The sequence below is a fragment of the Clupea harengus genome, chromosome 11, assembly GCF_900700415.2.
Source record: "Clupea harengus chromosome 11, Ch_v2.0.2, whole genome shotgun sequence".
NCBI lineage: Eukaryota > Metazoa > Chordata > Actinopteri > Clupeiformes > Clupeidae > Clupea > Clupea harengus.
In genome coordinates, this window is record NC_045162.1 from 19433772 (window position 1) to 19447209 (window position 13438).

General features: G+C 43.3%; 1 protein-coding gene across 2 annotated transcripts in view; it reads left to right on the plus strand.

The window, feature by feature from the left end:
* Window positions 1–1613: 1613 nt before the first annotated feature.
* The window catches only part of bckdhb (branched chain keto acid dehydrogenase E1 subunit beta), a 60095-nt gene continuing 48270 nt past the window's right edge, over window positions 1614–13438 (plus strand). For both annotated transcript variants that reach the window (XM_031575952.2, XM_012824593.2), the window contains exons 1-6: window positions 1614–1842; window positions 4231–4308; window positions 5736–5804; window positions 7833–7966; window positions 9944–10099; window positions 11251–11359. In XM_031575952.2, coding sequence (XP_031431812.1) covers window positions 1650–1842; window positions 4231–4308; window positions 5736–5804; window positions 7833–7966; window positions 9944–10099; window positions 11251–11359 — 739 coding nt within the window. In that variant the 5' untranslated portion in view covers window positions 1614–1649. The remainder of the gene's footprint in view (window positions 1843–4230; window positions 4309–5735; window positions 5805–7832; window positions 7967–9943; window positions 10100–11250; window positions 11360–13438) is intronic.

Sequence of the window (13438 nt, forward strand, 5' to 3'; positions counted from 1 at the left end):
CACACACACACACACACACACACACACACACACACACACACACACACACACACACACACACACACACACACACACACACTGTATGGGACGGCACAACCACTATTATAAATACAACCATCATGCCAGGACTGTTCAATATGAAGCATAATGTAGCATACATTATTAGTTAATTTGTATATATATTTTTGTACTTAACCTGTATATATATTCTTATTTGTGGTTATTTTATTCTTTTTCTCCCTCCCCTCTGATTTTAACATGGTCTTAGAGTGCTCTTCTATGTGTTATTCTGCTATTTTCTAGTTTTCCTGTCAAGTTCTTCACCAAGTCAAATTCCTGTGTACATTGCACATTTGACGAATAAAACAATTCTAATTCTGATAATGGGCAACACTGAGTTAACCTGTACCACACATCCTATTGAAATAAAAACAAACAAACAGCTTAACTCTTGTGCAATCACATACACACATTTCCTTCATTCTTCAATCAAATGAAACTGAAGCTTGAATTTACATTTGGTCAGTTTTGTCAGTCTTCAGCTTCATGATTGGGAAGTCATCATTATGATAACAACCCTGGTAAAAACCGGACCCTTACCTTGATTGTGTTGAACCTCAATTGTGGTAGTTCAGATAAAAGTTTCTTTTCCAGATGAATAAATGTAAATATATATGTAGCGTGTGTCAATGCCTGGATCTTCAGTAACTGGATGAAGCGTTTTATGTGGCAGCGCCTCCGCAGGTGAACCAGGTGGGTCCTTAAATGGAAGGAGGATGTGTGGGCCAGTGGCCGTTGTGGCAGGTGTGTTTTCTCATCGAAAAGAAAAGAGTTCAGTGGTGTTATGAAGAGCTATGACATTGATGTAAAAGTAAAGAGGGTTCATCTTGCATACTGTATTTCGGGATAAATAAAGTATCCATCTATCTATCTATCTATCTATCTATCTATCTATCTATCTATCTATCTCTGCATGCAAACCTTCATCACCATAGATACACATGGGAGAATTATTATTTGGAAGAGTGGGTGAGTATGATGGACTAGGTGAAGGGAAAGTTCTGCCTGTCTGTAGAGGGATCACATGCATGCACAATCACTATTCCAATGTAACGGTAATTCTGATGTGGTCATCTTTAGGCAGGGGGCCTTCATCAACAACCAAAAGCAAAAGCAAAAGTTCACACTAGTCAAAATATTGGTGATGTTTTAGAGTCCCGAAACAATTTCTACAGTAGACTTATCCCATCATACAACCATCATGCCAGGACTGTACAATATGAAGCATAATATAGCATACAATATTAGTCAATTTGTATATATATTTTTGTACTTAACCTGTATATATATTCTTATTTGTGGTTATTTTATTCTTTTTCTCCCTCCCCTTTCATTTTAACATGGTCTTAGAGTGCTCTTTTATGTGTTATTCTGCTATTTTCTTGTTTTCCTGTCAACAACCACCATTGTTACAGCTAAATAACAGTGCCACTGTGGATTCTGCGACTTCAGACATGAAGCCCTATCAGTGGTCTCTGGAGTGTGAAAATGACCCTCGAACGCCACCCACCTTTTCAACCAATCACAATAGCGTTCATCACTTGGTCGATATAACGTCATTTTCGATTTCCTGGTTGGATTCTGTAGCAATGGCGGCTGCACGGTTTCTGTTGAGGAGTGCAAGCTCCAAGGGTGCTATTTCCAACGTAAATGGTGGTGTGCACAGTTGTTTGGGTATTACTCTGGTGAAACTATCCCCAGGCGGTACATCCTGTTCAAGAACACAGAGGAGACATAATTCCCATTTCACCTTTCAGCCTGACCCGGTGCCCACTCAATATGGTAACGTTAACCTAAACGTCCTTGTTTTTCTTTTTCTTCAATTAACATGTTTCTCGTTTGATTATTATCTTCCCGATAGAAACAGGTAAGTGACGAGCGTGCCACACGATCACAGCATCACTGCCTTGGGGTCAAACCACCCGTCCCTAACTCGCCTTGTCTGCGTTCATGCCAATAACATTGAAGTGAGCTAGCTAGCAAGCTAACTAGCAACTTGCAGCAAGTTTACTTTTGGAAAAGAGGTTAGTGTCAGATTTTGAGTAGTCGTTCTAGGTTTCTTCAAATAAATGCACTGTTTGTCTCCGTTGTTAAAACTTGTGTAACTTGTCTGTATTTAAAAACAGACGTCGTGACAGATGGGACTCGAGAATGTTGTGATATTCATACTCATAGTTTACATTCACACGCGTTCGTCCTTGCTCCATTAACTTCCACTAGGGGAGCGATTATGCGGAGTTTTGAATGACAAGTGACAAGATTGTTGGCCTATCTGAAGCATTCATGTAAGCACTGGTCTGTGATATTCTATATATTTTTTAAAGAAACGATCTTGTCTGTATCATTTGAGGCCTCAGTGTAAAGTTTCACAGTTCAGAATCAAGTCTGATTTATTGGCCAGGTATGGTAACACACACACAAGGTGGTGTTGGTTCTGGGCATTGATGATCTTCGAGCAACACAGACAATGTACATATTATTTATAGACAATGCATAATATAAGAGCAATATACAGATTATATCAAAGACTAACAATATACATAAAGTGCAAGTTTGTGTGGTAGTGCAAGCAACAATAATGTGCATCACGTATTGGAATAGAATACAGTATTTGTAGATGTAAAGCAGGGTGTAATAACTATCTAAAGAAACAACACTGGCTGTGGAATAGTAGATGAAACTGGTTTGCTATTTATGAGGCGGATGGCATGAGGAAAGAAACTGCTCCTGTGTCTGGTAGCATTGGTATGCAGGGTTATACAGCACCTGCCATTTTCCCTGCCTGTTTCCTGGTTCTTGAAGAGTACAAGTCCTGGAGGGTGGGCAGGGTGGCACCGATGATTTTTTTTTTTGTTTTTTTTCTGCTCTCCTTACTATTCGCTGGAGTCTGTTCCCATCCTGTTTTGTGGCTGCTCTGAACTAGACCGTAATGGATGTCCACAGGACCGATTCAATGACTTTAGTGTGGCACTGGCTCAGCTGCTGCTAAGGCAGACCACACTTCCTCAGTTGCTGCAGAAGATGCATCCTCTGCTGAGCCTTTTTGAGGATGGAGTTGATGTTTGTCTCCCACTTCAGGTCTTGGAAAATGTGCAGACTCGTCGCCATCTTGGATGGATCAGATGACTGTAGTGTCGTCTGCAAACTTGGAGAGATTAACAGCTGTGTCCTTGGAAATGCAGTTATTGGTGTAGAGGGAGAAGAGCAGCTGTGAAAGGACGCATCCCTTGGGATCACTAGTGTTGACTGTCGGTATACTAGAGGTGTCTTCCCCTAAGCTCACCTGCTGTTTCCTGCCTGTCAGGATGCTGGTGATCCGCTGACAGCTGGAGGGGATACAGTGAGCTAGCAGAGTTTGGAGGAGGGGATTTCTGGACTGATGGGGTTGAACGCCAGGCTGAAGTCCACAAACAGAATTTTTTGCATGTGTCCCTGGGAGGTCAAGGTGATGCAGGATATAGTCCAGTCCCATGTTGACTACACATCCACATCCACCTGTTTGCCCGATAGGAAAACTGCAAAGGGTCCAGCAGGTGTCCTATGATGTTCTTCAGGTGGGCTAACACCAGTCGTTCAAAATAATTCTTGACCACAGTCTTCAGGACGACAGGCCTTTAGTCATTCAGTCCTGTGATGGGGGTGCTTCTTGGGGACAAGGATGATGGTGGAATGTTTGAAGCAGGAGGGGACCTCACAGAGCTCCAGGGATCGGTTGAAGATCTGCGTGAAGCTGGTCAGCACAGGCTTTAAAACACAGGGGAGACACAGAGACACATTGTCGCCACTCTGATCTCCTTTGTCAGTGAGTTACTGGCCTGCGTATACAGGAGTCTATCCACACTTCTCTAGGCATTCTGCTCCGCCTGACGAAGTTGTCTTTGTCAGGCTGTGAACCATGGCTTGTTATTGTATGCGCAGAAGGTCTTGGTTGGCACACTTGTCTTCTCAAACGATGATGTAAGATGTCAATGTGTCAGTCAGATCTCTGGAAGAGTGGTTACTTCCCAGGACATCACTAAATAACACTATTGTTTGTCTCAACTATGTTGTATTTGCGATCTCAGCCCACTACATACACATATAAAGAATCTTTAAGCTATGTAATTTTCTTTGGTGTTGTTGAACAATTTAGCCTAATTCCAGCTTTGTATAACACACATGTACTTGCAGGGCCCACTACGAAGATGAACTTATTCCAGTCGGTAACCAGTGCCTTGGATAACACGCTTGCCACAGATCCCACTGCAGGTGAGGCATCAGGTTTGATTTGGTTCTCTCTGACATTTCCTTCTTGTCCCTTTCAACTGCACAGGAGAATGTATTGAGACTTGCAATGACAGTATAACTCAGAAAACAAACAGTGTTCCCCAATACTATGCACTTTGAAACTTTTGTCTGTTTTAGCCATTTTTGTTTACATGTCAAGAAAGCACCCCAAACACAATATAAAAATACACAGCAGAAACGGGAACAATTGTCAGCTATTGTCTTTCAGATAAATGTTATTATTATTTTTTCCACCACAAAACTGCTGACTGCACCTTTGTCATAACACACATCTAGAGATAGTTTGTGCTATTCCAACATAGGTCGTAATAAAGCGATAACTGCTTTGGCAGCTACACCAGCAGGGCAGCAGGGTATTGACTTTTCTTGTGTTGGCTATGAGTGGGATTCTGCATTCTCGTCTGAATGTCAAAACCAGTTTTTCTGTGCCTGGTGTCTCTCCACACCTGACGCACATTGGCACGTAGCATTCTGAGTAACAAAGACTGACCTCTGTTCAGTACAGCAAGAGCCACACTGCATCATGGATTGATAGTATTTTTTTAATCCATACTTCCTTCTAACAACAAATCCAAACCAAATTCCTAACATACTTCCTCATTCCACACAATAAAAGAACAAAGAAGCCTGAGGAAACATTAAGCTTTCATTATTATTTCTGAGTATGACATTCCATGGTGAATAACCCAAGAGCAGGGGACTGGAGCAGGTCTAGCCCAAGAGCAGGGGACTGGAGCAGGCCTAGCCCAAGAGCAGGGGACTGGAGCAGGTCTAGCCCAAGAGCAGGGGACTGGAGCAGGTCTAGCCCAAAAGCAGGGGACTGGAGCAGGTCTAGCCCAAGAGCAGGGGACTGGAGCAGGCCTAGCCCGGACCTGTGTCTGTTCCTGTCATAGGCAGGCTGGGAATGACCAATTGTGAAAGTGGAGAGAGCACGCACATCCCACACACAGGTGCTGGAGCAAAAGAAAGTTCAGGCTGAGGGTCCACACTGTTATATGCTCTGCGAAAATTGAATACACAATGTTTCGGCCAGCGGCCTTCTTCAGGAGTTCAAAACATCATAAAAAGGCTGCTGGCCGAAACTTGCATTAGCCTAAACTTTTGCACAGCATATTACAGTGTGCGGACCCTCTGTGTGGATACTAAAGTTCACAAGCACATATCATGCCCGTTAAGTTTTTAACAGTTATGGAATAATTGATCTGGAAAATAACGCACCATTGGGTCCTATTCTTGATTTGACGGGGAACATAGCATTGTTGATAACAGCAATGTCCTTTGCTTTGCACTGCTTCTAATTCTGTGTGAGAAACCAAAGGGAAGTTGTCATGGGAATGAACATTTCTAACTTTCCTAACAAAGGTGTTCTGTGTTCTGTTGCTTTCCAGTTATCTTTGGGGAAGATGTTGCTTTTGGTGGAGTATTTCGCTGCACTGTCGGCCTCCGAGATAAGTATGGTGAGTATATTCCAATGCTGCTATAGTCTTGCGGGACCGTATATCATTTCACCAATTTCTGACAGGAGTTCAGAGCTACACCTACTGTTCTTTCCTCCCAGCCCTTCCGTACCAAATGAAGTCTATGTTTTATGTAATGTTGTCATCATTTTCACCCACATTTAAGGTCATATTTCACCATGGTTGTCTCCAGACATATGTAAACATTCATACATGGTTACCCAAGACTCTGTTATTGCTTACCTCTGACCCGGTTATGATCATGTATGTATTTTGTCTGTCACTAGATGGCAGTGCACGTCTGATTTTGAAAAACCTTTTTCCCCTGCATTCATTAGAGAGACGTTTTTTTTAAGTCCCGTTGATAAATTGGTTGTCTACTGTGGCATTTCCGTTATTTTGTGTTCATTTATCACTCTCATACCTTATATTTTAGTGGTACACTGAACTGTTATTTGTTGCTGTTGGGCCTGAGTGTGGGTTTAAATGTGCAATAGTGATGAAGAGCTAAACTGACCATGAAATAATAACAATAGTTTTTTTTTAATTTATATTATGATGAATATGTTTTCCATGCAGTCTCCATACTGCATTTGTGGAATTTTGTGAAAGCCTCTGAAATCAGGTGTCATTTGATGCATCTCTGCTGATAGAGCGATTGTCGAAGCTGTCAGTGGCCGCTGTATTTCGCTATTCCACTGGCGCGGCGTAGAATCGGTTTTCACCTTCAGCTCTCCCCGCACCATGGCGAACACTTTCCTGTAGCTTCAGCACTGGTGATGTGGCGTAGTGTGTGAATCTCTCTCACTCACACACACACACACACACACACACACACACACTCACACACACCCCTTCTCACCGCTATTAGTTTTCATTGACGTCAGGGTGTTGACCTATGGGATCGTTATTTTCCATGTCATCTTATTGGACAGTGGGGTGCGAATTTTATTCTTGCAGACCTATTCTCTGGCTATGAAAGGATTGGGAACTGTTCACACTCAGGAGAAGGGTGTTATTACAGACCACATAATTAAGCTTAATCGTGTGTGCCAGCAATGGAGTGGACACAAACACACACAACAACAACAATAACAACATACACAAACATACACACATGTGAACAAATGAAACCCATTGGCACAGATGTGATCAGTTTGCACAGGGTTTCTCATAGCCTCATGCATTCTCTTAGCAATCTGAATTGCAACTGCTGCACTGCACTACACTGAAGTGTCAGCAGGGACGTCTTGCATGGTTATTTTAACGTCAGCACACAGATGCTCAAGGCTATATCTGTAAATTCCATGTGGTGATGTTAAAGGGCATGTTTGATTTTATTCAATATGGAAAATGGTAGCTAATATCTGAAAACACCAGAACATTCCGTCCCAAAGTGTTTCCCACCTAGCTATTACCAAAAGCTGATGGAATAAGCAATAAAAACGATAATCTCAATTATCTGGCACTTTCTTCAATTATAGGCTAGGCTAAATTGCTCCCTCTCATCTCTCAGTGGTATCATTTTGAAGCGGGTTTTATTTGCCTTATTTTTCCTAGCTCAAATGGAAGGTTACATGGCTGATTCCCAGTACAGACCGGAATTTCATTTGAGAGGATATCCCACCACATTGATACCATCGTCTCGCTGATTGTCACTCAGATGTCCTGGCTGACTGGCTGGCTGACACCCTGGCGGTGATTTTGTATCCATGGAAAGGCACACCATTTTGCCATTCGTTTCCATTTGACCCAAGGCCACATCACAGAGATTCATCCCCTACCGCTCTTGAATAGATCCATCCTTGTTGAAGGAGGTGGTGTTCCCTACAGTGGTTTTTAACGGGCGTTGCTCAAAGGGCTACACAGCTAGTGTGTAGACATGTATAAGGTGTTTGATTTGGACGGCTAAGGTACTACTAAATGGAATCTGGTGAAATTTACATTTAATCATTCAGCAAACGCTTAGCATGTGTTCTTTGTTTGTGTGTGTGTGTGTGTGTGTGTGTGTGTGTCTCTCTCATCCAGGTAAAGACCGCGTGTTCAACACCCCTCTGTGTGAGCAGGGAATTGTGGGATTTGGCATCGGTGTTGCCGTGGCAGGAGCAACAGCCATCGCAGAGATCCAGTTCGCCGATTACATCTACCCAGCATTCGACCAGGTGAGCTGGCTAAGTCTTCTTGGTCTCTTGACACTGCAGAATATAATACCACTGAATAGACATGTCATATACAGAACTGTATCAGATAAGAAGTAGACGAAGAGGAATGTTCACCTATAGGTGACTCAGTGATGCATGTTGTGACTACTGAGGCCTTTGCCATGATAATGAAGACTAGAATAGAATATGACGCACTGCTTGTTTGTGTGGCAGGGGAAGGAATTAGAATGACAGACCCCTCTGTGTAGTGGGACATGGCTTTCAAGTAAATGACTGGCTCAATACATTTCAGTAGGGGTGGGAATCTCTTGGCACCTCACGATTCGATTCGATTCCGATTCAGAGGTCAACGATTCGATTCTAAACCGATTCTCGATTCTAAACCGATTATCGATTATCAATTCTAAACCGATAAAACGATTATTGATGCATCTCAATTTTTAAAACATTTGAGTTTGCTACTTAGAGTCTCAAATCACTTCCTACTTTGTGTTTGATAAATCAACAGATCTATTTTTTTATTAGAGAAAAAGTTTTTCCTTGTCACAATTATGACTTTCTATGAACAATGCAATAAGCGATGCAGCTTGCATTTCAACACAAAATGAATGTGTAAAAAAAAAAAAAATATTAATTTAAATTTTTTTTTTTTTTTATTAAAAAATCGATTATGAACTTTTCTGAATCGAGACAGAATCGTTCTAAAGAGAATCGAGAGAAATCGAAAAATCGATTTTTTTCCCCCACCCCTACATTTCAGTGTGCTTCATGGTAACCATAGCAATAATTATCATCATCTGGTACATTTGCAAAGTAGGTGTTGCTGAAGACAGAAGTATGGTGCTTGTGACTCACTAATGAGTCCACATCTATGGTGCTTGTGACTCACTAATGAGCCCATATCTATGGTGGAGAGAGTCTGAGGTCACAAGATCTCAGAGCCTCTCTGAGGACACTTTTCTCTGTTCCTGTATAGACAGACTCATCCTTGAGTTAATGAGCGCCTGAGTGACTCACAGCTACTATCTGTCATAAGGAGCAGTCGGCTGAATTTGACCAAATTTGATTAGAATCGTGGACTGTGCCTTTTAATGAGCTTGCTATCAGCCTGAGTGACGCAGTACCGGTACTGTGTTGGAAACAGGAAGTAACATCTCTGTGATGAGGACCAACCCATTTGACTAACGAGTTTCTCTGAGGAGTGTGACTCGTCATCCTCCCACTCACCAGACTCACAGGGCTTTCTGCTGGATCCGCAGCTGTGGCAGTCCATGTAGAGGACTGTCCCTCATGGACGGCTGCCATGTTCTTGTTTCTTGCCAACAACATTAGCCCGATGGCTTGTCTTGCTGGAGTCCTTTGCGAAGATGAGTGATATTTGGTTTTCCCCCCTCCTTCGTCGAGGAAACCGAGACTAAATCATTTAGAACTTGTGGGAGTGAGAAGCTTCCAGGGTGTTCTCTCTGGACTTGAATAAACTCAAGAGCGCAGAGTTCCCTCTATCTGTCCAGATCTTTACTTCAGGTTGGCATCCTTGCCTTAGGAGGAAATGGCAGGGAGTCAGTGGGGATTAAGGATGTGTCATTTGTACTAGACTCAGCCCCTGATGTGAACCCACTGAACTTGCCTGGTTTGAAGTATCGGAGGACCGGTCTCAGCATCTCTCTTGGCTCTTTTTGAACCCTGGATTGAGTGACTTTATAAAATAGCACCCGTAACAATTTACAGAACACACATCTCTCCATTCTTGCGGTAGCTTACGGTAAGTGGTCACTGTAACCACAGTAATCACCAGTGACCTTTAGCCACAACAGTCTGTTAGTGACCAGCGAACAATAGCTGCAATGATCTAACCTCTCTCCTTTGTGAATCCAGTAAGATCAGTACAGCTGACTGATTATAAAGGTGTCCATCATCTGGAGCATGTCCTAGGTTTTTAAAGTCGAACTTTGCTTGTTTTTGTATTTGTGTCCATAGATTGTAAATGAGGCAGCCAAGTACAGGTATCGCTCAGGCAACCTGTTTGACTGTGGGAACCTGACCATCCGAGCACCGTGGGGTTGTGTGGGCCATGGATCGCTCTACCACTCCCAGAGCCCTGAGGCCTTCTTCGCCCACTGCCCTGGGATTAAGGTATGGATGTCTCTCAGTCTCCCTGCCTCTCCTGAAATGCTAGCTCTCTCTCTCTCTGTCTCTGTGTTTGTGTGTGTGTGTTTCACCCTTTCTCTCACACAGTCTCTCTTGCTTTCTCCCTCTCGCTTTTGCCGTCTCCGATCTCTTGCTGTATGTGTGGAGGGGGGGACTTTCAGTCGTAGTTCAAGTCCAGTTCAAAAGTATATGAAATGCCAAGTTGTTTATGAGTTCATTACCATTATTACATTACAATGTAACAAAATACTACATACAGACTGCATATTGAAGTGGAATTGTCATGTTCCATCGTCATGGTTCCACTTGGCTCTGGAATTGCAATGTGCTTAGTTTTCTCTCATATTTGTCTCATTATCAGTTTTTGTTCTCTCTCTCTCTCTCGATTGAGTCTTTCTCTCTCTTTCTCTTGTTCTCTCTCTGTCCCTCTCTTCCTGCCTTTCATCATCCTTCCCTCCCTCTCTCACAGCCTCTGGTGTATATATAATGCTCCATGAACTCTACCACGCTCCCTGCTTTTGTGTCCTCTCTCCCTGCATGTCAACTGATGCGGGAAGCTGATCGCCGCACTGGTGTTTCTTTTAAAAGATTACTTTTATCGTGCATACTCCACGCAGTCAGGCAAAATTAATCTCAGATAACCTCACCCCCTTCCAACTTAACGGGCTGTAACTGCGGCTGGTTGCTGTCCACAGTCAATACAGCAAGCTGCCATGTCCAAGGGTCTGGCCAGCTGGGGTGCCCCCGAGAGCCAGCCCATTATTGGGATGAAATTCACTGCTGAGGTTTAAGGAAACAAAAGCCCAGGAGCACAACATGTGGAGAGTATTGGCAGTGACTTCAATATCGTTGCACAATAGCTGATCAAGCTAGTCTTGGGTCTTATTTAGGCCCACATAAATTCTGTGTTTGGGCATCGCTGGTAAAGAAAGCTGTCTGTCTGTCTGCCTTTCTTTCTGTCTTTGTGTCAATACTGTTAAAGCTGAGCACATACTGGTGTCTGTCTGTCTGTCTGTCTTTGATTATTGGTGTCAATACTCTTCATATTGAGCGCATAATGATGTCTGTCTTTGATCATGGGTCTGATTGTTGTCCATGTTAAGCACATGCTGACGTCTGTCTGGTTCTGCCTTCAGATTGTGATCCCCAGGAGTCCTGTGCAAGCCAAGGGTCTTCTCCTCTCGTGCATAGCAGACCAGAACCCCTGCATCTTCTTTGAGCCCAAGATCCTCTACAGAGCAGCGGGTGAGTGGCCCGACTCAGTGTCTTGACTCTCTCTCTCTCTCTCTGAGTCTGAGACTCTGTCTCTGTGTCTGAGACTCTCTCTGAGTCTGAGACTCTCTCTCTGTGTCTTGACTCTCTCTCAGTGTCTTGACTCTCTCTCAGTGTCTTGACTCTCTCTCTGTGTCTTGACTCTCTCTCTCTGAGTCTGAGACTCTCTCTCTCTCTGTGTGGGTTTGCAATTAAATGCGGAGCAAATGTATGACTTCTGGTAATCCTCAGACCGACGTCCAATAGCCCCCTTTGCTTGGAGTAGGATCACTTGGTGGATATGGAGCAAATGTCATCAGTATGTTAAGGAGGCCGTAAAAAGCCCCTGACCGTTGGTCTCTCTGGCAGGCTGGCCTGGCTGGTGTTTGTGCGTGGAGTGTGCTCTGTGTTTTGCATTGTGCTGAACTGTGAAAGGGTTTTGGTTTTTGAGCTTGCCATAGCCACAAGTGGGACAATCCTGGAGCACATTTTGACAGGTTGGCAAGCAGGCCCTAAAAAAAAAATCTGACAGGTCTGGCGTACAGGGAAAGAGAGAAGGATAGACAAAGAGAATGACAAGAAAACAAGAAGGAGAGTTAGACAAAGCAAGCCTTTATTCTACCTGGCAGCTTTTGTGTTTGTAGGTGGTGGTGTTCTGTGTTTTTGCATTGTGTTCTGTTTTTTTTCTGGGGGGGGTGTAAGTCCTGGATTGAGGTTTCTTGTTTTGTGTGAAGTTCAGAACAGGCGTGTTAGAATGAACTCTTCCCTGTCATTAGCAGGACAGGATCTACCCTACGTCTAATGTGATATAGTGCATGTCCCTCGTGATCTATTATAGACTCCCTTGCACCAAACAGGACTCCATCGTGGCTTGCTTTCCGCTGAAACTACATGATGAATTATGCTCTTAAACTGAGATCAAAATCCCCGTACACATTGATTACTATTTATTTGGGCCCATGGAAAATATCTCCATCCTGCTAGATTTATTTGTTTTTCATAGTCATTATCTGATCCCAGAACACTGTTCAATTTGCCAGATGGTCTGCAGTGTGTTTACACTTGAATCTGTGTATCTGTGGCATGTCATTAGTAAGTAAGTAAGTAAGTAAGACTTTATTTATATAGCACATTTCATACAAGAGTTGCAGTTCAAAGTGCTTTACATAAAATCAATAAAAACAAGAAGCAAGAGAAATGCATGGAAGGAAAATAATGCAGATATAGGACATTTATCGACATCGTATCAGAACCTGATGTTCCAATAGGCTTCTTGGATTACTATAATCTCGTTACAAAATCATTTTACATTAAAAAAAGTTTAAGGTCATTCACACCGTGTGTGTGTGTGTGTGTGTGTGTGTGTGTGTGTGTGTGTGTGTGTGTGTGTGTGTGTGTGTGTGTGTGTGTGTGTGTGTGTGTGTGTGTGTGTGTGTGTGTGTGTGTGTGTGTGTGTGTGTGTGTGTGTGTGTGTGTGTGTGTGTATGTCTCCTCTGAGATCAACCTTGCCAAACAGATGGGCAAGTATTTTGAAGATGTGCTGCCATATTTCTTTCCCCTCGATTGTCTGCCAATGTCCTCAGGAATTCCCTTGACTCACCTAAATTCTCAAACGCTGGCCCGCTCCAGATCTCACCCCCAATTACCCAGCTTCCAGCTGGCTCTTAACCACCTTGACAAGGTGTCTGCAGAGCTTGTAGGTCACAGATTTGGGGTATGATCTGGCTCGTATCATAGTTTGATTTATGGCATGCTGCAAATCGAGCAATTTAAACCAAACGGAGGTAATTGACCTGGGAGGCTTGCTTTCGTGCCTTTTGTCCATAGTGATGAGTTAATGATGGCTTTTTAATGTCAAGCAGAATGTGATGGACCTCTTGCTTGGGTCTTGAGCATGACCAGGCTACTCTGTGCCTGCCGGGAGCATGTCTGCATTGTGCCATGATAAAGCACAGCATGCTCTATTTCTGTGCGGCCATTTTGGCATTTTGCGTGGAGGAGAAGGATGACTACTCCCAGCTCCTGCAGGGATAAAGTCTGGAGACGTGGAACAGCTAGTTAGCCCCCTCCCCC